This window comes from Struthio camelus, chromosome 6 (genome assembly GCF_040807025.1).
Source record: "Struthio camelus isolate bStrCam1 chromosome 6, bStrCam1.hap1, whole genome shotgun sequence".
Classification (NCBI taxonomy): Eukaryota; Metazoa; Chordata; class Aves; order Struthioniformes; family Struthionidae; genus Struthio; species Struthio camelus.
In genome coordinates, this window is record NC_090947.1 from 28,596,940 (window position 1) to 28,622,902 (window position 25,963).

General features: G+C 51.8%; 1 protein-coding gene across 3 annotated transcripts; it reads right to left on the minus strand.

The window, feature by feature from the left end:
• Positions 1 to 1,080: 1,080 nt before the first annotated feature.
• Positions 1,081 to 24,622, minus strand: ARPC2 (actin related protein 2/3 complex subunit 2). 3 transcript variants are annotated; one of them, XM_068948928.1, is made up of 10 exons: positions 24,366 to 24,622; positions 13,403 to 13,437; positions 12,212 to 12,324; positions 9,923 to 9,968; positions 9,160 to 9,346; positions 8,650 to 8,743; positions 6,140 to 6,266; positions 3,881 to 3,981; positions 3,203 to 3,303; positions 1,081 to 1,524 (listed from the first exon to the last, which is right to left on the minus strand). In XM_068948928.1, exons 1-10 carry the CDS (start codon positions 24,437 to 24,439, stop codon positions 1,500 to 1,502), a joined length of 903 nt encoding a protein of 300 aa, XP_068805029.1. In that variant the 5' UTR covers positions 24,440 to 24,622; the 3' UTR covers positions 1,081 to 1,499. The 3 variants fall into 3 exon arrangements, with proteins under 3 accessions (XP_068805029.1, XP_068805030.1, XP_068805031.1); XM_068948929.1 differs by lacking the exon at positions 24,366 to 24,622 and adding an exon at positions 23,001 to 23,054; XM_068948930.1 differs by lacking the exon at positions 24,366 to 24,622 and adding an exon at positions 16,409 to 16,541.
• Between the last annotated feature and the right edge of the window lie 1,341 nt (positions 24,623 to 25,963).

Sequence of the window (25,963 nt, forward strand, 5' to 3'; positions counted from 1 at the left end):
TTGCATGCAGTGGGATGTTAGGCACAGGTGTATGGGGCAGCTGTGGTCACTGCACTGCCAGCACCAAAGGCTTGGCTCCTCCATCCTTTCACAGCCGAGCAGGGGCCTGCAGGTTCTTGGAGCCATGCGCCACTCACCAGCCTCAGCCCTGGGTGTGCAGCAAAGGATGCACAGCAGCACAATCAGGGCCCAGTGCTGCGTGCCCCATAGCTGCTCCCCCCACACTGGGGGCAGGGGGAAGGAAGGAAATTAACCTCAAGGCAATTAACCTCAAGGCACTGTTGCTTCCGCAGTATAGAGGAGCAAAGCCAGAAGCTGGAGGTCCCATCCTCCTCTTCCTCCCACCCTTCCCAGGGGGCTGTGCCCAAAAGGCATGTACATCCCTGCTGATCCTGAGGGCTGTCCCCTACCCTGTGCCCCATTAATTCAAGGCTGTTCTGGGGGGGTAGTCATTAGGAAAGGTGGTATTAGGTTCCCCCAGCACCCCTTCATCAGCTCTCCTCACCCTCCTTCAGCTTACAGTAGGTAGTGATGGTGATGTCCAGGGCCAGCTTGGCACTGGTGAGCTCCCAGTACTCAGCTGCCTGCAGCACCATGGCCTCTTTCACCTCGCTGGTGCTGAATAAAGGTGTGTTTGGGCTCAGCCCTGGGTCTCTGTTCTGGCTCATCTGAGCTCTGCTCCTGGCACACTGCAACAGGAGGCTCTTTTCCCAGCTCTAACTGCCTGGTGCCTGGAGGGACTGTGTCAGCCCCAGGGGGGGGCCACAGCTCAGCCTCCCATCCTCAGCAGGCAAAACCTTGCTAGAAAGCAGGACAGCTCCAGCCTCTACTTCCCCATTAAGGGAGCTCCTTCTCAGGAGTTTCAGCCACAGAACTATCCCACTGCTGTCTCAGAGCACAGCATGAACACTTCAGTTCAAAGACTAGGATTACCAGCAGAAGAAAGCAATTCCCTCTGAGAAACAGTAATTCCACCAAATGCCATGACTAGCTCCAACTGCCCCATGTGACTGCAACTGCAGATGTCATGGAAGGGACAAGACCACATGAACTGAACAAGCTAAAGCCCCACGCAGCCCCTTAAGATAGAAAGATCTCCTTTATTAATGAACCCCAACAGTATTTCTTCAGATACAGGAGTTTTGAACTCAAATACTCAGAAGAAAACAAGTTAATATTGCATTATTCTCATAAGAAATACTGCAACTCATTTCCGGTAACATATTGCAAAGCGAAACAGCTTGAAAAGGAAAAAAAAATTAAAAAAAGGAAAGAAATTAAGTCAATCAAACTGGAATTAAAGTTTTGTTTCTTGGAACGATCAAGTCCTCGCAAGCACAGCTCGTTTCTGCAGATTACTCCCCAAACTTGTGGTACAAACAGACCCCGATTGCTTGAATTCCTTATGAGCCCACAGAGGTGCAACATTAAAAGCTACGATTATCGGGTAGCAAGTGCCCCAACTTTCGTCCTCCACAGCAGCCTCAGTAACCCTGACGTTAACGGGTTGTGAATGTCTTCCCCCTGAAAGGATGCAAAGAGAGGTCAGTGTGGACTCCCGGTGCTGTTCTTTGCTGCATCTGTCCATCCCCAGGTGCCCCAGGGTGTCTATGTGGCTTTTTGCAGGACAGACACCAACGTCTCAAAGCCACGTAGATGCTGCTGGTTCAGAGCTCACAAGCGTTTGTTATGCAGAAAGCACAGTGACCAGCTCTCAGGGCTATGGCGGAGGGTTGGGGGGTTGCAGAGGGGACATCCCCCTTCCCCAGAGCAGCAAGCAAAGAGGAAATGCTAGGACACACACAAGGAGGGCAGCAAGGCGATCTAGGATCAACAGAGGCTAAAGTACACAAGGGAAACATGTTCACACCACCACCCTCCCTTGCCCACGTCACTCTGGGCTGCTTTATTCACAAAAGGGAGCCAGTCCCCCCACAGCTGGCCAGAATAGTCACCAGGGAACATTTCTGTCCCTTGCTCCCCACGTGGGTGACAGAGGAGTGCTGGTAGTGCTGCACAGTGGCCACAGTGCACTGTGCCGAGAACCTGGCAGGAGACTTGCTGGCCCCTATGAGCAACAACGCTTGCACATTTGGACTGTCCGCACTGAAGGGCCACCTGATCCCACATACAGCTCAGTTGGTGAAATTCCCTTGATTTCCACCTGAGCTCTGGCCTAAGGATGGGCAGCAAAGCCAGTAGGCATCTCCTTGTTGCCGAGCATGGAGAAGTAATGAAGATAAAAGAAAATCAGGGCTGGATGGGAACTGACACCACACCAGAGCTACTCTACGTGCAAGTCAACCAGCTTTAATACTTGCTTTGTGGGGCAAGAGCCCTACAGACCTCGGGGGGGAACAAGGGAGGTACTAGGACTTGCAGAGCAGCACACTCTGCACGCCCTGCCAACGTGGTCCAGCCCTAGGAGTGGCTGGGCAGCATGACACAACAAGCCTGCTGCACCAGGAGTCTGCCTGCTTCCCATGCGCCGTCACCTCCCTTGCACTGTGGGGAAGGGGATGCTGCCCAAGTTGCACTACACACCACCAGGGCTCCCAGCCCACCCTCTGGCCTGCCCAGAGCTGCTGTCCAACAACAGTCCTCTTTAGGGCTGCCAAGGCCCTGCCGCAACCTAGGCAAGCCTGGCTCCACACTGACTGCACTGCAGACAGGTATGAGGAAGACAGAGCACTGGAGCTGGCTATACTATCTCCTTACAACCCCAGACTTCCCATCTTGCCCTTGCAGAGCTGGCAGACGTGCCAGATGGGTGCCCTTCCGCTGTACCTATCCGCTGTCTCATCTCTTGGCCTCAACTGCGCTGCCTGTCTGCCTTTGGCTCTGCTCCCTGTGCCCTGTGCAAGGCTTCTTTCGCAAAGGACTTGCCAGCACAGGGTTTGACATGGATGCTGCTCCTGCAAAGAACAAGCGAGGCAGTAAGCGAGAGTGGTGGAGAGAACGCGGGGTCCTGGGAGGCCAGCACACCCAGATCCAAGCTTTCACCTACAGAGGCACCACAGACAAGTACCTCAATATAGAGCACCCCCTTTCCTTATCAGATGGGTCTCAGCACATCAGGCCCCAAACTGGCCATCCCCACAGCATCCTGATCTTCCCAGGACCAGAGCATGCTGAGCTAAGGAGGAGCGAGCTTGGGGCTGGCAGGGGAGCCTGGACAGCCAGGTCGTGCTCTGCTACTCACGTGATTGTTTTCATTTCTTTCTTCTCTGCGTCTGGACGGGCACGGTTCAGCACCTTGAGGAAATCCGACGTTTTTGCCCTCATACGCGTGTGAATATAGGCCTGTGTTTCATTGGAACAAAACAGGGACACCTCAGCGTCCTGTCTTCATGGCCCAGATTTCTGGTGTCTTTTGCAGCTAGCCAGGGTTACAGCTCTGAGATTGCTCAGGGCTGCTCTTGGAGCACGAGTACAGCACAGAGATTGACTGGCGTTTCTCTGGCTCCCAGCGAGGGACACTACTCATGTTGGCCAGGTATTGCTCATAGCCTGACTCCTGCAGAGCTGGGGCATTAGGAAACCTGACCCACATCCAGCTGCTGTTTGTGGGCATGGGGTAGAAGGTATCTTTCTGCTCCTTGCTGGGAAGACACTTAACTCAGCATGGCCACAGTGGGTGATCAGCCTCCCTCAACCTGCAGGATGAGGGGAGTTTACTGCTTTTAGGAGGTAGTGGTGCAAATTACTTCTTGAGCCCTGGTCAAAGCCAGGTCTTCTCTGAGCAGTTTTCCTTATTTCTAGTCTCAGAAAGAGAGAAAAAGTGAGTTCTCAAAGTGGTCCTCTGCTCCATTCTCCTCCCTAGCAGCACCCAGGTTAGCTAGGCCAGAGCTCCCCTGTTTCCCCCTTGTTCCCTTGGTACCTTCGAGCACTTGATGTGATAGTGCAGGTAGTCCCGGAATGTGTGGATCAGGTTTATGGTGTTGTCTCTGGCAGCAGCATTGGTGTGACGGGGGAACAGCACTGCAAGAAAAGGGGCCACACACACTGTTATTGCCTCCAGAGGCTGCAAAAGGGTTTCAGGGTCCCCCTATGCTGGGGGCAGCCCCGTCTAGGTATGCTGCCTCAAAAGCCTACTTTGCTCCCTGCAAAGAGCCCTTTACTGTGCCACATGCCAGGATTAAACAGCACTTGGGATTTTAAACACAGGGCTTAGCAGCACTTCTCCACTCGCTGTCACGCGCCAAAGTCTCTCCCAGCAGCCTGGACGCAGCTGTGCCCTCTGGCAGACACACAGGCAAGGCCGAGCGCCCAGACATGACAGCTCTGTAGGATACTGCGTGATGCTACTTCAGGGCTGGGGAGAAGTGAACGGGAGAGAGAGCTGGGAGGTAAATGGGGATGGCCAGGCTGCTCTGCACCCCGCAGACACCAGCAAAGTGCTGGTGGACTGCAATCCTGCTGACCTCCCAACAAAAAAGAAGGGTGTTTTTATCTTAAGAGATTTTCCCCTGCTCTTCTCACTAAATGCAGAAGGAAGAGAGTGCTCATGAGTGGCTAACCAAAGCAACAGTGACCCTGCATTGCAGATGAGCACTATGTTTGTACAGGGATTCGGCTTAATGCGACTACTACCTGCCCTCAGATATTGCCCCTCTGGCGGTCATTTGCACCTTTACAGATAGCGGATCATCGGCCTGACAGAGCCAGACTTGGTTACTGTGCTGGCCAGGGATCCAGGCCCCCGCAGTGGCTCGCATCTTCCACAGGCTGGTGCTGTGCTAAGGGCTGAAAAACCTTTCGGCTCACTGATAATCTCACCTGGACAGTCAGATCAGAAAACAGAGAAATTGCTTCTAAACAAGAACCAAGGTCTTGCTCACAGTCCAAACCCTGCTATTAGAGAGCTACTGCATTGCTGATGAGCTGCCCTGACCTTGAGGCACAATTCCCAGTATGGGTGGAGGGCAGTGTGAACTTCACTTTCACCAGCAGTGTCTGTGCTCTACTTCTGAGCTCCAAACTGCAGGAGCATTGGCCTGAGAGAGACCCTAAGGGCAGACCCCCCACTGTCATCCCCGATTCCTCTGGAAGAGCCCTTTCCCTTTGAACAGAGCACGGTTTGGACCCCTCAGCTCAAGCCAGTCTAGTCTTCAGTGGGATAGAAGAACTCCTCCAGCAGTCAGCGCCTGCTGCCTTAGGAGGGAGCGAGACAGAAACAGCAAAGGATGCCCAGCTCAGCCATCAGCATTGTCGTGGCAATGACTCTGCTGGCCAGCAAAGCGACACCTCCACAGGTGGGGGAAGGGGTTCATCAGACATGGAAGTATTTGCTCTGGAGCAAGGAGCCAGAGCTGGAGCATCAGAGCTCCCAGCCCTGCTCCTGCCCTCTGACTGCCCCTAGCGATCAAGCACTGCACAGGTATCTGCAGCTGGGCAAACTGCAAATATATTGCCCGCAAGCAAGCTCAAGTTTCTACAGTATCACAGCAAAGCCATCTTTTCCTTGTTGCCAACTGCTGAACACGTTTTGCAAGCAGACACCAAACAGCTCGCTGTCTCGCTTCCGTGCCTTATCACTCAGAGCAGAGCTGAGCTGACTTGATACAGCAGAAGGATATACTGCATGTGAGGGAGCAAAGGTGGCAGAACATGGAAGCATTCAACTCCAGAGTCCCTTACAGCCCCCAAAGACTTGAACACACAGCGGAGGTGCAGAGAGCAAAGCAGATTTTTTAGTTCATATACAACTGCAGGATGCTTGGATCATTCAAAAGCAACAGCAGTAGCCAATGTCAGATAGGGTAGAAGCTCCGGGCAGGGCAGCAGGTGCTCTCCCATGTCTCTCTCCCAGTTAGATGCTGCACGCTGATACTGGCACTCATTTTCAGCCTGGGCCCCTGCTGGCCCCTCTCAAAGCTTCAGTGCAAGTTTTACACTTGCAACTTGGGGAGCAGGGGATATGAATCAGATGTCCACCACTGGGCTACTTTGTTTGTTCGCATGCCACTGCCATTTCCCAATCCCAAATCCTGGGCTCCGCCTCCAGGTTTTATCACAGGTATGTAAAGGAGGGACCCTCGTCAACTACCCCAAAGCAGACACTCAAGTGCCAAAATCAGCTCAGCAGTGAGCTCTTCCCTCATGGAATTGCCCCCATGCCACAGAGCTGCCTGCTTACCGAAGGTGATGTAGCCAATATTGTCTCCGACGGCCGCATCTGTGTCTTTCAGCTCCAAGGGCGGCTCCCTGTGGCTGAAGAGCACCTGTGGGGCTGTGTGACTGGCCCGGCGACCCTCCTTGAACTCCTGCACAAGACAAAGCCAAGGTGAGTTCCACGGTGACACTGCAGGCCACACGCTTGAAACCAAATGGGGGTTACCCTCTCCCACAGACAGCAGCTGAGCAAGAGGTCTCCTAGGTCTCCCTGCATGGGCCAAGTTCATCAGGTCAAACCTCTGCATTCACAGAAAAACAATCCTTCTTCCCAGCAAAACTGAAAGAAAACGAATAGCTGCCTCTGCCCCATGATCGTGTGTCTTAGTATGACCCCTCAGCTGGGGCACTTTTCTATGTCACACTTCCTGCCATGGGATGTGGGAGTATTTTGTGGAAGGGACGCCTCAGACTAAGCAAGCACATGAGAGCACAGTTCCTGCTGCAAAGTCAACGCCATTGATGCCACCAGCGAGAGCAGGCAGCGCTTATCACCCCAGAGGAAAGGAAATGCTCAGAGAGACCTGCAGGGTCTCTACTGCACCCAGCCTAAAGGCTCTGCCATTTGGGAAAGCATTTCCTGCCAGGAGACTTTGGGCATTAAGGGGCATCTATGGGATGTGGAGCTTGTGTGTGGAGCCTGCCCCTCCTAGCTCTTCTGCAAGTCTTGCAACGATAACTACAGCAGGGAGGTTCTTTCCCACCAGGGAAGGTCTCGGACAGCGGCACAACCCCCAGCTCCGCATTTCAGGAGTTGCCGATTTGTCCCTAAGTGGGGCTGGGAGAGTCCAAAGCACCACTGCCCTTCCCCAAGGCAGAACAACCCTCCATCTGCTTAGCTGTCCCCTAGTCCAGCCTACACGTCATCAGCTATTCCAAGCCTCTCCTCTCTCCTCCCTTGTTAGCACGGCTCACCCCAGGAAGGGCAGGAGCATCCATGCCCCTTTCGGAGATCCAAGTAGTTCACTGGGGCTTCCTTAATGAAACATTTAGCTTTGCCTTTTGCCTGCTTATGCCAGAGGGTGAAATGGTTCAAATGGCTTCACCAGCTAGTTAATGGTCAGATTTTCTCCATGAGAGCCCAGATGAACAGCCGCTGTGTGAGGCTGGGCTGTGTTACGCAACAGCAATAGCTGAAGGGAAGGAGCCAGCGTGACTCAGAGTGGAAATTCTTGTGGCTGGGCAGGAGCACGGTTTGCTCTTTCAAAAACCAAGAACTTGGGCCATGCGGACTCTGGAACAGCCGCTTCCTTGAAGCCCTGACACTGTCTAGGGTGCCTCACAAACCCTGTTTTGTTCACCTCATGCCTCCTTCCCTGTTTTATGAAGCTGAAATTCAGGCAGCGGGACGCGCTGGCAGGGAAAAGCTCAGAGCCAGAGCAGACACCTTGCCCATAGCTAAGGCATACAGAGAGCAAAGCTGCTAGCTAAGACAGCCACTACTACAATTGCAACAGAGCCTATTATGATGGCCCTGAACACAGGTAAACTAGTACCCAGGGAAAAACTGTGCCAGTGACTTGCTGTTTGTCAGCCTGTCTTTGCCAGCAGCACAGCCTGGTACCGCTGCGTGAACCAGCTAAAGCTCCTCCTGCCCATAGGGCCCTGCTCCACAGCTGTACCATTTTGGGAGGTCCCTTGGGTGCTCCAGCAGACAAACGGTGAGCTAGGCAGGCCAGCAACACAGATGAACACACACACATCAATGTGGATGGAGCCTTCTCAGGCTAGAAGCAAAAGCCTTAATCTCCATAGGCCAAACAGTCATTAACAGACATGTAAAGTGTTTACTATTGGCCTCCGAACACTGCCGAGCCAAGCAGCAGTTGCAAAGGGCAGCTGAGTCCAGAACTACTTGGCATTATTGTAATTGATTAAAGTAAGCCGACTAAGCAAACTCATAGCTTTGAAAAGCTAAAACCCAGAGCGCGTCACAGCACGAGAGTAGTCACACTGAGCTGCTTCCAGTCTACATTTGAGCATCAGCAGCAATATCCTCAGAGATGGAGGACACCCTCAGTTTCACCCCAGACACAGCTTAACGTTGTTGCCCCCTCCGCTCCTTTTACCTCCCCCCCCCCCCACCACACACACACACACACTCAGCTCCTCTCCTGGCCTGTGATTCCTACATCACTGCTAGCTGGGCTATAGGGCCTAAAAACAGATAGTGAAGTATTTATGTGGTGTTTTATTCATCTGCTATACATAACATATGATTATCTCATACTAGCAAGGCCATCAATAATTAAGAGGCCAACGCAAGAGCCTGAATTAGAAAAGATACTGCCTAAGCCTATTAACATTGTTCTTCCATCCCAGGGTAGACTGGAGCCCTGCAAAGCATTTATATGTATTAAACTGCCTGTGACCTCCCTTCAGCCTAACATCTGCTCATTCAGCAACACTACTTCAAGCAAGAAGGCATCTGAACTGAGATCAGACCCTTTCCCCTCAATGCTTCAGCTTCCATACCTGCATAAACACTTTTCCGATCACCACGTCGTCGTCATCCTTAAATACCGTGCTGAACACAACTGTGACGCGGTCCTTTTTTGCCTCGACATACCTGCAGACGGGTGAGAGAGGAGAACCCTGATGTGAACGGGGGCTAAGAACTGCAACCGCATGAGCAAACAACTGACTGACAAGCTCAAGTAGATGCAGCTGCCAGAAACCTACCCTCCCTCAAGACAGTATTAGACAGGGAGGAAAACTTTTCGGTTGGGAGCAGCCAGTTCCCTCCCTACACACAGCCAAAAGCGCTGCCGTTCACAGAGACTTGTATGACATCTCTGCAGCCTGAGGGACAAACACTACCCTCGCTGGATGCTTCTGACAGCCTAGGACAGGCCCTTATTACCCAGCCAAAGCATGGAGCAATAGGATGCCCTAGCTTTCCACCACAACCTACAGCTCTGAACAGGAGCTGAGAGCATTCTGACAGCTGTTTGACCCCCTGTGCTGCTTGGTTTGAACACTTACATTGTCTCATCATCCCTGTAGTGGATGACAGCTCTTTTCTCTCCTTCTTTGCCCTCTTCCTGGAATTTGAAATACTTCTCAAAGACCGAAGCAAAGCAGTTGCGCTTCAACATGCCAGCTTGGTGCACAATAGCATCCTTGTCTGCGGGAAGGTTTTCCAGGTCGTAGAGCAAAGAGACATTGTAACCTGGAGAGGAACAGTTGCTAGCCTTAATAATCTATACAGGGCCTTAATCCAGCCAGAAAGACGTTTTCTGGAAAGAGGCGCCTACAATTCAACCATCATTGCCAGAGTTTGTCACATCTTTGCCCTAACGCCTTCCAAAAGCCTCAGGGGCGCTTACTTCCCACTCAAATCATCACCAGAAGCCACATCTGAACTCAGCACGTGGCCATGGCAACATTCCCGTGGCTCTTTGCCTGAGGCACACGTGCTGGCTGAGCTGCTCCTAAGTTTTGCAGTGAGTAGGAAGAGATGCTGTCACAGGTAACCATGGTTTTCCTGTGTCTCACGAAGCATCGTTGAGAAAACAAAGGCCCCAACCGTGAGGAACAGAGGCTTTCTTGGAGGAGGGCACCATCAAGAATTACAGCTTGTGCTGAAAACTACTTCAGCCCTGCTGTATCCAAGCCATCTTTTAAAATGCCGTTCACTGTACAATTATCAAGCTCTTGAAGTGCAACCTTCGTCTGAGCAGTTCTGAGGGGCCTTAAGTCATTCTGGAGTCGCATTCACACACTGCAAGTGTTACAGCAGGGTTACCTGATTCAGGATTTACCAAGTAGTTTCCATAGACTTTCTTCAATACCTAGGAGAGAGAAATTAAACATTGAGAGCACAAGCTATCAGAGTCATTTCCTCCCTTGTAGTCTAGGCCATGTTTAGTATCCATTTAGAAACCTCAAATTACGCTGGACAAATATTAACTGTCATCAGCTTCTAGGAGTATTCACTGTTCCTACTCTAGGTAGAGCTTCCTGAGCTCCACCAATAGGGAACGTGCTGCAGGAGTCAAAACTGGAGCTTTTTAAAGTTCTTGCTAGTCTTGAACTTGTACAGGGAGAGGAAAAAAAAAACAAAACAAAAAACCCACCCTTGCACATGCTTCTTATCTTCAAAGGAGAACTGTCAGCAGAGCCTGAAACCACAGATCTAAGAGCTGCAACCCTCCTTCCCATCTCAAGAGCAGCCGCCCAGGATCCCTGGGATCCAGAAGGCATTGCAAGGTGCACCCTGCTCCTTGCAGGGAGGCAAATTTGAAGCAGGGGTCACAGGCAGAGCGCAGCACGGCCAGGTGATCACCCGCCCTGCCTCAGCCTGCTCCACAGGACAGATGGGGATGGAGAGGAAATTGCCAGGCAGCTTGGACGTCTCCCAGAAGCAAAGCCGCCTACAGCACAGCAAAAACCCTTCTTCAAACATAATCACTGCTGAATTTTACATCAATGACAATTTTCAGCTGAGCCATAGCTCCGTGTCAGTGAGGGGGCTGGGAACAGGAGGTATTTCACAGAGAAGAACAGAACAGCGCTGTGGCAGAACTGGCCCTCCTGGGATGACACCCACTACAACCCAGAGAGGATGCTCGGGCTCTCTGCGTGCCAAAACCTCCTCTCAGCAGAGAGGGAGCAGCAGCCCAGGGAGATGATGTGCCCGAGCAGGGACCCCACTTTGTGCTAACAGTGGGGTTTCACCAGAGATTACGTGGAGGAAGTGAAGAAACATGCTCCACCTTCTCCAAGGGGGCACCAAAAGAACCAGTTTGTTAAACATCTATTTTAGAACGCCATTACCACGTAGTCAGCATTCCCAAGACAGTCCTGCAGAGATCCCGTTCTCTTCTAAAAGCCAGGGAAGTGGTTGGCAGCTGCCCCCGCTTTCAGCATGGCAGTGTGGTCCGCAGAGCAATTGGTAGGACACAGCAGCCAGGGTCAGAGAGAAATGCTGTTGTCCAGCCATCACCATGGTGGCTGTCGGTGTAATGCCACTACACCCTGCTACAACGCAGCGAGTTGTCGGTCGCTTGCCTACCACAGCATGTCTTTTTGGATCACATGCTATGCCGATCCACCCTGCACATCCTGGGAGGGCAGCATAATTTAGGCTACTCAACTGCCCAGTTTCCCAGCAGCAGTATTTTAAGTCAGGCAGCTCCCATTGCCCTACTTCTTACAGGGTAAGCGTGCTCCTGGAAAGATTTACACACAGGAGCCAGGAAAGCCGGGTATTTAGCCATATTTATTCTGACTTTGGTAGGTCTTGTAGCAACTCACAGGAATTCACTCTGGGTTCGAGACCCACCCCTGTTTCTAGCCCAACTCTCAATAAACTCATGGAACAGTTTCCTTTTTCTCCTCCAAGGACAAAGACCTAGAGGCAAAAGCCTGCTGAAGAGCCTTGAGTGAACCCCATTTGCTAACACGAGGAGATCTGAAACCTGACTCAGGAACTGAGTCATACTTCCTGCCTTGCGACCCAACCACAGCTCAGAGAGGCTCCTTCTTTCTACCATAAATGGCTCTCGGCAGCCTGAGTCCATTCAGCAGGAACTGAACCTGCTACTTCACACACCAGCAGCAAAAAGGGAACCAGGCAGCCTGCAGATCAAGGCCTGTAAACATAGTGGGAGTCCATTGCTCACTCAAGTGTGGTTAGAGTCAGAAGAGCAGTGTCATGGGATTCCAGATATATCTCAGTGCCTTTCTTCACTAGCAGGCTCAGTGAATAAGTCAAAGAAACTATTTCTACCTGGTCAGGCCTCACAATCACTTGGGAGGGACTTGCAAAATTAGAGGCACCTTTTGTCCTGTACACTGTCAGGTATATGAGATGACTTCTTATTTGTACAAGAGAATAGGAACAGTCTTTGTAGTTGTCTTCAGACAAAGCAGGACTCGTGGCTGGCACAGGGCTGTTCCTTTGACCAGCACGAGATGGAGTACAGAAACTTTTCTAAACAAGAGATCCACTAATATTGCAAGAATAATATCACCTGTGCTACCAAAGCATTTGCGAGCGCAAGGCCCAGGATGCCCGGAGATGCTCACTCACCTCGTCAGCACCATGTTCCTGGAGTTCTTTGTAGAATTTCAGAGAAATACTGACCATCACTTTTGTCTTATCTCCATTGGGGTTTGAAATATGATAAAGGACTCCATCAAAGTCTAGGAAGCAAGCAAGAGAGAAGTGAGGAACTCAAGAGGGAACAGCTCCTATTTCTGAGAAAGAAGTACCCATAGGGAAAACCTAGGAACTGCATAGAGTGACATGGTTCCCCCTGCTCCACCCCTCAGGTACGTCAAGGAAGAGACCCATAATTAGGGAAAGTGGCAGTGTCACACAGGGAGACCTGTTATCACTCAAAGGGCTGAAACAGTTCTGACACCTGTGTGCCACAGGAAGCTTTATTCTAGTGTTATTTAGTGTCCCCGGCAAATCTGCTTGCGTTCAATGCACAAGGATGCAAACATGCAAAAATGGGAGCCTTCTGGATGGACAGCATCTGTCCCTTTGCTCGGCACAGAAAGTGACTGACATACCCACTAAACCAAAGCCATGGCCCAGAGAAGGCATCTCCATCAGGAGAGCAAAAGCAGTGCGGTTGCCTGCTGAGGCAGCTCTCGCTTCACTGCAGAACGGGCCGTGAGGACTGAAGCAGGGGAAAGTAACTCGTTGCTACCCAGCAAGCTCTACTTCCCCTTGGAGCTCTGGGGAGCTCTGGGGAATCTGTGAGCTCACACAGATTCTTGAGAACTGAAGCAAAAAATCAGTTGTTTCATGAAAACTTGTACTTCCCTGGCACTCCCTGTCCCAGAGAAACTTCAGTCTATGAATTCATCCCATGTGCCACCCTGAGCCAGCTTTCTGACAACCCTGACCAGATGGTGCTAAAGACCTAACAACAAACAGCATCAAGTGCAAGTGCAAGTGCAGAACTTGAGAACAGGGGAGGTAAAAGTCAGAGGCTGACAGCACACGCACCAAAGTGCTGTGACCACTGAATTCACTGCCATGGGCAAAGTCCTAGGGAGAAAAAGCAGAGCAGCCTACAGGACAATTTGTTCCTGCAGCACACACAACCCCCCAGCTCTGGGAAAGCCCCAGAGCGTGCGATCTGCTCCTGTGCTGCTCTCATCCCTCCGTGGTGCTGGAGGAATTTGGACACATCAGCCACAACTGTGGGCAGGCCATTCAAGCTAGCCCTTTTTTCAAGAGGATGGAGTCAACAGTTGTGGAGCTTACCTGCAAACGTTACTTCTACTGCCTCTGGTTTATTTCTAAAAAGCAAAGAGAATAAAAGAGGTAAATAAGAAATCAAACAGCAGCCTCCATCAAGCTGTGAAGAAAGAGGATAAGTCTCCAGCGCTGTGTTTCCCACAAACAACTCTACCTGAAAGCCTTCCTACCTCTTGCTGTTTAACTAGCAGACAACCTTCAACAAGAAACCTTAGACTTCTCCCCATTCTTACAAGCACCAATTTCAGAGACGATATAAAACAGTCCTTGAAGCTGGCAGAGATTGTTATTATTTGTAGTTTATTAATAGATTGAGATCACTGACTGCCAGATTTCCAGTTAGAAGTGTCTGAGAAAGCGGCTCATCGCTAAAGAGCATGTTTTAACAAGCACGTTCTCCGTAGAGAACTGTCAAGACACAGGGGAAAGAGGCTTGTCTGCAAGTTCAGGTGACGCCAATTTACGGAAGAGACTTAGAGGCTGAGCAATCCCTCTCTGCGTGCCCCCTTCTCCACCACCAGCAGCTCTGCAAACACTTTGGTACCACTGACTTGCAGGAAACACCCCACTCTGAGTCTGGGGGTAGGAGTGGACCGCAGAAGGAAACATTTCACATGTGTATTTTCTCCTGATCCCCCACATCCCTAAGTACCCCAATGCTATGCCAACTACTGCTGCAGGCAAAACACAGAGCTGGGTTTGACCTAACACCCCCTAGCATCTTCTCTGGGATCTCTAATCAGCAAGAAGTGCACCTCACAAATCAATGACCCATCACTTCCTACGCTCTAGGCAAGAAGATTTAATAACTTCTCAACAAACTGTATCTGCCATTTTGTCCAAGAACTCTAGAAGAGCTAGATCCTATGAAGGATATATACGCGTCTGAAGGGTGAATTTGTTGGGACTGGCGCTACATAACCACCCTGACAGCTCCAGAGGGATTATATTAATAGGTCATTCTCCAGCAGGAAGCAATGCAATGGTGCCTCCACCATCAAGAGCCGGGGTGGAAAATGAAAATAGGGTAAAAATGCAAGCCAGCTACTGCTTTGTTTCACAGCATATCTCCTCTTATTTTCTAGTATTAAACAGACTGGAGGCTCATGATGCCATTTTTGTTTTAAAGGCCAGAGAAATCTCAGAGTTCATTCACACCCACCTGAACTAAAGTACTGAAATAACTCCACAAACCAAGCCAGTGTGTTGTAGTCTCAACTAGGTTGCCACAGCTCAGAAACTAGCTTCACTCTTTTTGCCAAGATTCACTCTGTCCACCCAAATGTACGCTACCAAGTACCAAGTGTGCCTTGCTGGACAGAGCAAATAAGACATAGGTGGAGGAATGTCTCAGTATCTGTTTTCCCTCATGCTTTTTTTGCAAGGGTTTTTTTCAGTAAAATACATGTTTCTTCTGTTTGCTTTTCTGCAGATGGCCCATTTCGAGTCCTGATGTAGAAGCCAGGAATGACCAAGACGTGCTGAAACTCAAGACAGACATGCAATGAGATGAAAGCACTAAATGGCACTAATTCCAGGCCATGCAGAGTCAACAGTGGTTTTTTTTTTTTTTTTTTTTGAGTGGAAAGGGAGGAATTAACCTCCAACCAGAGATCTTAAGTGGAAAAGATGAGGTGTTGTTGCTTCTTAGAAGTTACCAGCTGTGAAAAGCAACAGCCTTTTTTGTTAGGGGACTGCAGAGCCTCTGTCTTTTGTGCTGCATCACTGAAGATAAAAAACATACTTGAAAGAAGCAGCACGAGTGCAGCTGAGGCAGATCCTTTAGATAAAGGGCTGTACCAGTTACCTGTAACCTCTCTCACTCATCTTCTCTTCCCAGCTAGGCTGGAGACAAAGGCTAAGAGGGCTCTTGCATATTTAACTCCAGTTCTAGAAAAGGGGAAGCAATTCCCAAAGTCACATCCAAGCCATTTCTGCTCACGGAGGACTGCTCGAAGCTGAGGAGAAAGAAAATTCCACTGAGCCCACACGGTCAGTTGATGTAGACGTTTTCCTCTTTTAGAGCACCACACTCAGACTTGGGAATCAGCTTGGATGGGAATACAAATTTTATAAAAAAAGAAACCTATGTAGGAAGCTTTAAAGATAGCAGTCAGGCACATGAGAGCTAGGAATATTAAAGAGGACGCATCCTCAAGCCTTGTCTCCATATTCTTCGAGTTACGCCATTCAAACCTCATTCCCCGAGCACACAGAGCTGACGCCTCCTGCAGCTCTGACTCTGAGCAGACCCTCCGAATATAGCACCTCATTCAGAGGAATCCCGGAAAACAACTTGCAGACAACGAGCAAATCAATGAAGTGATTTTGCCTAGGAAGGACATTCATTCCCTACTCACCTGCTCTGTACCTCAAGAGGCTGTGGAAGGATAACTTGTCACATTATTTAAGAAACTATACAAGGCCGTGTACCCAAAGTCAGTTAATAGCTCTGCACGAGAGCCTTTGTTCTGCACACAAAAGCTTAATGCTGACACGTGTCGATTTCCGAACGTTTCGTGGTGCAAGCAGGGATTTCTCTGAGAACTTATTTTAACACAGATTTCCTCAACTGTTCAGTTTCTATATTGGGGGATGGGGAGAAGAAAAGATATTGAGGGAAAAAGCGGGTAACTGGGCAGAACTTTTGGGTGCTGAATATTCAATAGCTTCCTGACACAGCCTCAGTCAAGTGAGCGCTCACGTGAACCGCATACAGAGCTCCTCACAGCCTCACCACACCAATCCTGTCTACTGTAGCATGTTGTTTCTGCCTTGCCTGGCACACATTAAGTAATCCGGGCCTGGCCATGCCCAAGGGAAGTCAGGGAAGCTGCATCACAGGTGTGGCTGAGAACGAACTGAGCTCTCTAGACCTTCACAGCTCAGCAGCATTACAACCCAAACATTTACAGTGCTATTTGTTTCTCTAGCTAGCCTCAGCCACCTCCATCAAAATTATTCTGGCTGCTTAAAACATTTCTACAACAGGAAAAGCACCCCTTTTGCTACCTGAATTGTTTTTCCCGCGTTAAGAAGTCCCCAAGTAGAGATCAAGGCTGAACCATCACCTTCCTGCATCTCGCAGTCGGCTGAGAAGGGAGAGGAGCTCTCACCTCCAGCCTCCTGCAGCTTCCGGACGAACAGCAGCACAGCAGGTCACGTACATGCAACCACTTCCCCTCGACCTCCCACCAACCCAGCGCTCAGCGAACAGAATAGCAGCAGGCATGTGCTGAAAACCCTGCAGAATCGCAATGACATTCTCCTCATCTTTAGGCACTCCCAGTCCACCCTTCTGTCATGAAGGCTAAGGTTTCATGCAGAGCAAGTGCAGCACTGAGCACAGCAGGCCTGGGACCGGGACATCGCCCGCGTGGCGCAGGTACCAGTTACCATCAGGTTGCTAGTGTGATCCCGAAGACCTCCACTCAGCCTAAGACAGTCAGGTGTCCCTTTCCTCCATTATGCGATTCATTTATACCTTTTGTTTAGCATCTCAGAACAGAGCACCCTAAATCCCAGTCACCCTTTTTGTCTTGCCAGGTTTTTCCAAATGAGGTCCTGTGCAACCTGGACCTCATTCACGTCTACCCCAAATTCAAGCCTTAGAGAGCCAGAGGTCTTGCCACGCTCAGAGGATTTCAAACAGCACGCCTCTTCTGCTCCCAAGGAGGAGGGATGTTATCCCTGGGGGCCAACACCACCTGAACCATAGCCCTCCCCCCCCATGACCTTCCTTTTTTGCTACAGTCTACCCTGAATGGACAATAAAAACAGCTCTCATACAAGAATAACTGAGATGGCTCCTTCCTGTACTAAACACAACACAAACCAGACCTGTCTGCAAAACCCTGCCTGAACTCAGAAGCTAAAATGGCAGCTGTTCCAAGCAGAGGCAGCTGTCCTTTGTCTGATAACACTTATCAGGTTTGAAGTCAAATTCACACTAAAGCCCATCCGCCCTCTGCTTATAGCAATAAAAGGCCCTGACAGGTTTTGTGTCTTCTTGCTCACATTCCTCCTATTCATCTCCAGAAGGCTCTAACACAAGTCTCCTACACTAAGTCCATCTAATACAGAGCTAGTTCCAAATCAGATTTCTCACCCCAGCAGAACATCCAAGAAGAGCCACAGAGCCCGTGGAGAGAAGCCAACAAGCACTTAAGAGCAACGGCAAATCTTTTTTCTGACAGCATTTCCTCAGTTTTGACTCGGACAACTTCCAAACTCCCTTGCTTCATTTCTCAGGCCGCAGAGGCTCTTAGCCATATGTTACAGCAAATTTAAGAACAGGAGAACAAAGACTGTAATTATACAGCAGTCGTCATCTTCTGAATTAAACAGACCTGCGTGCAAACGCAAACTTGGCCAACAACCATACTGATAGCTGACTAAAGCATCTCCCACATCACAATTAACGCCTGTACCCAATAAAGGAGGATGGCAATTATTTTAAAAGCTGCAGGCTCACAGATATTCTTGTCTTTTGCCCCAGAGGACAAAAAGAAAACAAAGAGAAAGGTATTTCAAAGCTTAACACTTCCCAACTCTGAGTAGTTTTCAGATCACTGGAGTTAATACACTGTTTGAAGAGAGTGAGCCAGATTCTCCAACAGACTGCAGGCTCTCACTACAGAAAGGTCACCCCAATAAAAAAAAATTATAAGCAGCGTCTAAAATTATCTGAGCAGTTCCTCTGCTCCTCAGCCACGCTCAGCTAACATAAAAGCTACTTTGTGAAAGCTGCAGGAGCGTATTAAATCAAAGAGCTCCCATAGCTCTAGCAGCACACCCACCACGAACTTAAGCAGAAATGCGCGGGCGATGCTGAGGTGCGTATGGCAACCCCCACGCGTGCCGACTCGTAGCACCCCACAGCAGCCGCGTGGAGCAGAGCCGAGACCTGCTGGAAGCATGGCTCACAGCTCTGAAGAAGGAGGCCCAGGTGGCCAGAGCAGGGTGCTTAGGACTCCCACCCATGTCAGCTAGGTTCCTCTCCATGCCTGAATTTCTCCCTTGTAGAGGGCACAGGAATCTGGAGGAGGCTGCTGGTAACAAGGCATTGAGATTCACAGCATGCAAAGCACACGCCGATCCCACAAAGTGCAAGTATGTGCAGTTATATTTCTGGCCAGGTCATCTTCCTGCAAGTCTTCATTCCAGCTCTGAGAATACCTCTGCAATTCCCACACCTGAGCAATCCACCGCCAGCACTGCGGCAGGTCTCTGTGGAAGAGCCTCATTTTGTGCCTACCATTCACTATGGCTCCCTAATACAGTGACTGATAGTCACTGGAGCTTGACACTAGAGAAAAGTAGGTGTTAGGGATGCTTAGGAACTGTTCCCATAGAAGATAATATGGAGCTGGCCCCTCATGGGAACCTAAGACGAAAACAGAGTCTGGAGTGATGACAGAACCACCTGCTCAATCCTTTGCAGACCTAGGTTGCCCCTCCCTCCTCTTCCTCTCCTGTGTTATTGCCCCAAAGCACGGAGCTGCCTGGTTCCAGACAGTTGTAGGTTACCATCCACCATCAAGACGCAGGCACCTTCCCTGACGACTGGAGCCTGATGCAGCGTGGCAGCCCAGAAGCTACGCTCAAGTACCTAAGGCATGCTCAGACATTCAATACAGAACAGCAAAAGTTTATGATGCTGCTGTGCCCACGCAACTAAAGGGTCCCATTTTCTGTCAGCGACATCACCTGAGTGCTCCTCATCCTCTCCACCACAATGTCAGCCAGGCTGAGTTTAAGCGGATCCTGCTCGAGTAGCAGCAGGTGAGCTACTGGCTGACATGCTCCTCCTGCTCTGCCACAGGAGACAAAGGCTGTAAGCTGGGCTTGCAGGGGCACTGAGCCAGTACCTAGCACTGCTACTGAAAGAAGGAGACCCTATCTTATTTGCTCCACCACTGTGAGCAGCATTCACACAATGAATGTGATCAGGAAACTCACGTGGGCTAAAAATACCCAGTTTTGCGTAGTTAATTTTAACCTAGGTCACTTCCCCAATCCTGTTTCCCTCAGTGCCACAGAAACGCTTGTGTCAGCATAGGGGAGATGGTGGCAGAGAGGCACCCTTTGTGGGGCTGCTGAGCCCCCCCTGAAGTGCTGCAGCCCTGAATTGCCACAGCTGTTCTTGCAGGGAGCTTCTGACGCATGCCGAGGAGCCTCTGAAGCTCCTCCATGCTCCTAGCATGTCTGATAATCTCCAGACTCTCTGCAGTTTCCCCAGGATGAACTCACTTCACATGTCACATCACGAACATAAAGTTCACATCACCCAATTTTACCCAGTGCTCAGCCTCCTTGTGTAGGGCACTAAGGTTGAAGTGCTCTGCTCTAGAGGAGACCAGCAACAAAATGACCACAAGTGGGAAATACCATAAAGAGTGTGGGTACAGCTTTAGCCAAGCTCTCCATCCAGCTTACAGGAACTAGTATATCAGGGAAGTTAAAACTTCAGTTATTTTCCTATGTAGCTGATAGTCATGAAACCCTGCAGATTCGTACCTACTAAAGGTTTAAAACAAAAACAAAAGTTTAATTTGACATTCTCCCCCTCACCCCCCAGCCACAGGAACACTCACACTGTTCTCCATTTATGTAAATTTGTTTTCTTTTGCACAGTGGGTAAATACTAAGTATCAATTTAAGATACGTGATTAATTTACTGGTGATTTAGGGCACGCTGTGTATGGCTGGAAAACTGAACCCAGTGAAACAAGCACTATGCCACACTTCCCCTGGGATCAGTTAAACCAGAGCAGGGCAGCACTAGAGGCCAAATCTGTTTTGAGGCAATTCCCCTACGCGTTAAACAGGACAAATAATCGCTGGATACAGAAGACAACAGTTATCAAAATTCTTTACCCTTAAAACAGGCTATTATTCTTTTATCTGTGCAGAGAGAAAAGGGAAGCAATGACGATCAGAAACAAAATCTGCTATGTTTTAGACCTGGTAGAGCTCATCCCCTCACACCGCAGTTCTCAGAAATGGGAAAAACCTGCGTGTGACTTCAGCTTCTAGGCAGTTTCTCAAGTCACAATGAATTAGTCAAAAGCTTAAGGAAGAGTTTATTCTCTTGACACCTGCAAAAGGCTCAAATGACGTCAAAAAACGCCTAATCATTTCAACACACTTGTTTCCAGGTACTGACCAGATAGTGCCTCCCCCTGCCTCTCTACCCTGCAGTTCGATGCTTTACGAACATCAGCAGCAAATTCCTAACTCAAATTATTTCAGCAGATTCTGGTAGCTTTAGGCCTTTATTTAAAATTGTGATTGCTTTAAGGAAGTTGATTCAAAACAAGAAATTACAATACTAGAAATATTAATTAAAAAATCAGATGCATTAAAGTCCATTATTTGTAACCACCTGGAACTAAACATCGGTGTTCAACGGCGGCTGTCCAAGGCACTGAGATTTCCATGGCTTTTGCCCATAAAAACAAACTCACTTGCCTTTTTGGAACTACCCTATTAACAGGTGTATGCTATCAATCCTCAAGAACCTTGTCAAGTGAGGACCCTCCCAAGGCATAGCTTAGGCCCTGCCTAGAGCGGTGATCTTCATTTGCAGTAAAGGCACCTCCCACGCTGGGAATTTCAGAGACAGCTAGCGGACCTCCATGCAGAGCAGATTCTTCCGCCTTTTAGTGAAATGTCACATATGACAGCAATGTTAGGAGCTCACAGCTCATAACATATTAGCTCTAATTTCTAAACATGACCTGGTTCTACATAACATGGTGAAACACAAGGTTTCTCTCACCTGAAGGTCTACGAATACTTTGCAGGGAGGCTGTTGAATCATTGCCGTAGCATGGCCAGGCAAAGCAGAGGGAAGTGATACAACCCTTATCAAAAACAAGTTTCTGGCACAGGACTTGGAAACAAATCCTGCCCTGCCAGATTCCCAAACGAGTGCCGAAGCCACTAGGCACACCTGGTCCAAGACAACCACTAGAGACAAATCTGTGTATTGCATCTGCCTAATTCCCATTTTTGAGTAAATAATTCAAGAACAACCCCGTCTGAGTGCCCAGACTCCCTCCTCTCAATCACTGTCTCTCTTAAGACTAGTCTCTGCTATGACCACCCTGTATCTGTCCCCAAGACACACCTCAGGAAACCAAAATAGTGAAATATAGCAAATCTCCTCCATCTCCCACGCTCAGTGCCACAGGAATCACCCTGGAACTGTGGCTGGAGGGAGAAGACATCTCACATGAATAAATATTGAGCAACACTCACTTGCTAGAAGACTTACAACCTGCAGAAAAAAAAAATACACCTCTCCGCATGTCTCAGACCTTTATTTCCACCCTGTGCTTGCCTGGACAGGAGGGCCTCAGCACAAGCACAAAAGAAAACGCAGAAGTAAATAACTTCCTCCCCTTCAGCAATGCACCCAAGGCACAAAAATTATACAGAAACAACATCTAGTTTGTTGTTTTTCTAAACAAAGGAACAATCTGTAAATGAGGAAAACATAGAACATCATCAGCCACACTAACAGCAACCAAGAATCAGTCCAGGAACAATTGGTATGCCAGGCAAGTGTGGTGATGCAGAAGTGAGGCTTTGCTGTACAGCAAAATGGAAACTTTGCAGGGCTGCAAACCGTTGCAGAATGAGTAACCCCAGTTCTAGTTGCACGAAGCCAGGATTTCGAGGTGCACACAACCTTTTGATGGCTGCAAACTGCCACCTCCACTGCAATTGCTGCATTTTAGATCAACCTAAGGACACAGGCACATTCTCTTGCTCCAACAGGAAGAGTGCCTTAGTATGAACATGCAATGAATGAGCGTTTTTGACACACACTATTAACCTCCGCATACATAATATTTTCTAATGGACGCAGCTGCAGTACCGTAGCAGAGTCACCTGGGAGTTCTCTCTTCCCACTGTGGTGCCTGTGCTTTGGAGAAACTTGTTGCATTAAATGAGCACGCTCAGGAAGAACAAAAAGCCTCACTGCAGAGAGGCAAGCAGCTCACCAATCCTACAAAGCAGTGCAGTCTGTGAGGCTATCTTATGAACAAAAAAAAAAAAAAAAAAGCAAGAACCAACACAGAAGTCAGCTGAGAGGGGAAACCAGAGGAAACGGCCTCTATCAAAGTTCTGAACCCAGAAGGCAGAAGAGCTTCAAAAGCAACTTAAGGGAAAAGTGAAACAGAAAAAGGCACCTGCCTGGGGGGGTGGGGGGGTCTCTTCCCAGGCAGCTTGGTCTGTGCTCTTTGAACACAGGCTCCACCCCAGAGATAACACTACTGCATTTTGCTTTTCCAGGCTTTGTCTACATACAAAGGTGCCCAGTGTTACTCACACCGGCGCTGTGGCGCTCAGCACAGCGAGAGCACGGGTAGCTTGCCTAGAGATAAGGACGTTTATACCAAGTGACTGTCTTCCACAGCTAAATTGTGCTCAGATAAGCACCTTTACAGCCTCTGCACTGAAGCTAGTGTGTCACTCTCAGTAAAACAGCCACTGGCTCCACAGGGACTAAACTGTCCCAGCCTGAGATGCAGGCGCAAACCAGGCTCCCCCTCCCTCCCCCCCACCCCACCCCCTGGGCCAGGACACTCACTAGGCCTAAACTGGACTTGCTCTGATGCAGGTTGCTTTATCAGAAGTAAATTTGAAATCCTATAAGAAACATCTCTGTAAACGCACCTCCTCCCCAGCAGCAGCTCTGTCTTGAACTGCTCCAACCCTTGTCCCACAGTCCCACCCCTTCCTTTTCCCCTCATCCCTGCTCCCCACCTTCGCCTCCTATCCCAGTCCCCATGTCCTCCTTTTTGTCTCTCTCTTCTCCCCCCTCAGACCTTGCACCATCACCATTCATCCTACTGGCCCGAGCCCTGTAAGGCAGCCAACTCCTCTTCTTCTCAGCCGTATCTCACCTTCTTCCTTTTCAGTAACTCAGTCTTTACAACCAGCTCCTCTTCCTGCAGCCCAATATCCTCATCCCTCATGTCCTCAGCCCAGCTGTCACCTTCACAGGGCCCCCTCCCTCAGTTTTGCTCCCCTAGCCCAGTCCAACCCCCCCCAGCCTGCCCTAACACTACCCCCCTCAGCTCTCCCTCCTTGAGCTCTGTACCCTCTCCAGCCCCTTCCTCTTCTACCAGGCCTCCACACTGCCCTGGCACCACCATCACCACTCAGGCTGGCTCTCTCTTCTAGTTCTGCCGGCCTAGCTTTGCCTCCTCATCCTCTAGGCCTTCACTCTACCCTAGCTCTAATTAACTCTTACTTCCTCCACTTCAGTTCTGTTCCCCCAGCCCAGATCCCAGATCACCCGCTCGCAGCTCCACCCCCTCCCCCAGACCAGCCTCACCACCCTGCAGGCATCTATCTTACTCTAGTACTAATGCCCCCCCCCCCACCTAGCCCTTTCCTACAGCTCCCCTTCCAGTCCCCGTCATCCCGCAGGCCCCCATCCTGCCCCAGTACCAGCCCTCCCAGACCAGCCCCCGTCATCCCGCAGGCCCCCAACCTGCCCCGGTACCAGCCCTCCCAGACCAGCCCCCGTCATCCCGCAGGCCCCCATCCTGCCCCGGTACCAGCCCTCCCAGACCAGCCCCCGTCATCCCGCAGGCCCCCAACCTGCCCCGGTACCAGCCCTCCCAGACCGGCCCCCGTCATCCCGCAGGCCCCCATCCTGCCCCGGTACCAGCCCTCCCAGACCGGCCCCCGTCATCCCGCAGGCCCCCATCCTGCCCCGGTACCATCCCAGCTCCGTCACCGCCCCGTCGCCCCGGTACCAGCCCTCCCAGACCAGCTCCGTCACCCCCCGCCCGGCCCTGGCACCAATCCTCCCAGCCCGTCATCCCGCAGGCCCCGCCACAGCTCTGCCCCCCCCAGCCCCCGCCGCCCCTGTCTCTGTCCCCGCCCCAGGCAGGCCCGGCCCGGCCCGGCCCCATTCACCGGACCGGCCCCCCCCCGGCCCTACCCGGCGGCGGCGCCCTCGAACTTGAGCGTGAGGGTCTCCTCGATGATGCGGTTGTTGACCTCGAGCAGGATCATGTCGGTGCCGGGGGGAGGGGAGCGGCCTCTCAGGGCGCCGAGGCCGGAGGGAGCCGAGCCCGCTGCGCGCACCGGGGACCCGCCCGAGCCTGCGCCGCCGCTTCCGCTCTCGGGCGCGCGCGTCACTTCCGGCCCGGCCGCGGCGGAGCCGGGCGGCGGCGGCGCCTGCGCGCGAGCTCCCCGCGCCCCGCCCCGCCCCTCCTGCCGCGTGACGTCACGGCCCGCCGGCCCCGCCCACGGGAGCGCAGGGGGCGGGGCTGCCTCGGGGAAGGGAGGGGCGTGGGGAGCCCCCAAAGTGTGGGAGGCCCGGAGGGGTCCCCAAAAGCGTGGGGGTGGCCCCACGGCTCAGGGAGGCCCCCGGGGATAGGAGTGGCCCGGGGATGGCGGTCCCCAAATGTCTGGGGCTGCCTCCAGGGAAGTGGGGTGCTCCCAAAGTGTGGGGGGTCCTGGGGGGACCCAAAAGTATTGAGGAGCTCCAGGGCGCAGAGGGGCCCCAAGGGATGGAGGTGGCCCTGGGAGGGCAGTCCCCAAGTGTCTGGGGGTGGCCCAGGAAAGTGGGGTGCCTCCAAAATGTGGGGGTTCCCCAGGGGGCAGGGGTGCCTCAGAAGGGTGTGGGGTGCCCAAAAGTATGGGGTGCCCCCAGGACATAGGGGTGCCTCCGGGGAATGTGGGGGTGCCCCAGGGTTATGGGATCCTCCAAATTTTGGGGGCATCCCCAGGGATCAGGGTTGCCCAAAAAGAGTGGGTGAACCCCGGGGGGGTCCCCAAAAGCATGAGGTGCCCCCAGGGCATTCGAGCATCCTGAGGGAGCGTGGGGGCACCCCTGGGTCCCCCAAAGTGTGGGGTGCCCCTGGGAACGGGGTGCCCAGGGGGCATGGGGGTGCCCCAGGCAGCTGTGGGGCACTGGGGGTGCCACCAGGGTTTGGGAGCCCCTCAAGGGGGATGGGGGCGTGAGTGCCCCTCGCCGCCCACCTCGGCACTTTCTCCTGCGGGAGGGGGTCGGGGCGGGGGGCTGTGTCACCCCAAAGGGTCACCCCGAAACGCAGCCGCTTCCGGGCAGCAGCAGGGCACCTCCTCGCGGCGCGGCTCGGCTCGGCAGGGAGCTGCGGCGGGAGGGACGCTGGGGGGGGGGGCTGCGGGGTTCGGGGTCCCAGCGACCCAGCAAGGACAAAGTGGCCTGGCGGTGCCCTGCGGTGCCCCCAAGCCCCGGGGCCGGCGACGGCTCTGCCAGGCTTTGCAGGGGGCTCAGCCCGGCGCCCTGACGCCCAGCTGGGGTGGCAGGTTTGGGGGCTGGAGCCCGGCTGCGGGGCAGCGGCTGGCCCTGGGGTCGCAGGCGGGCAGCTGGTGGGTGCTGACAGGTCCCAGGTCAAGGTAGGTCCCGCGGAGCGAAGCGGCTGCAGAGAGCCGGGGAAAGGGCTTGGCGCCTGCCCCCGGCCGGCCGCAGCCCCGGGGGGGGGCCGTGTCTGTCCCGTCCCGTCAGCTGGGGGGTGGGTTTCTGCCGGGCTCTGGTGAAATGCTGCGGTT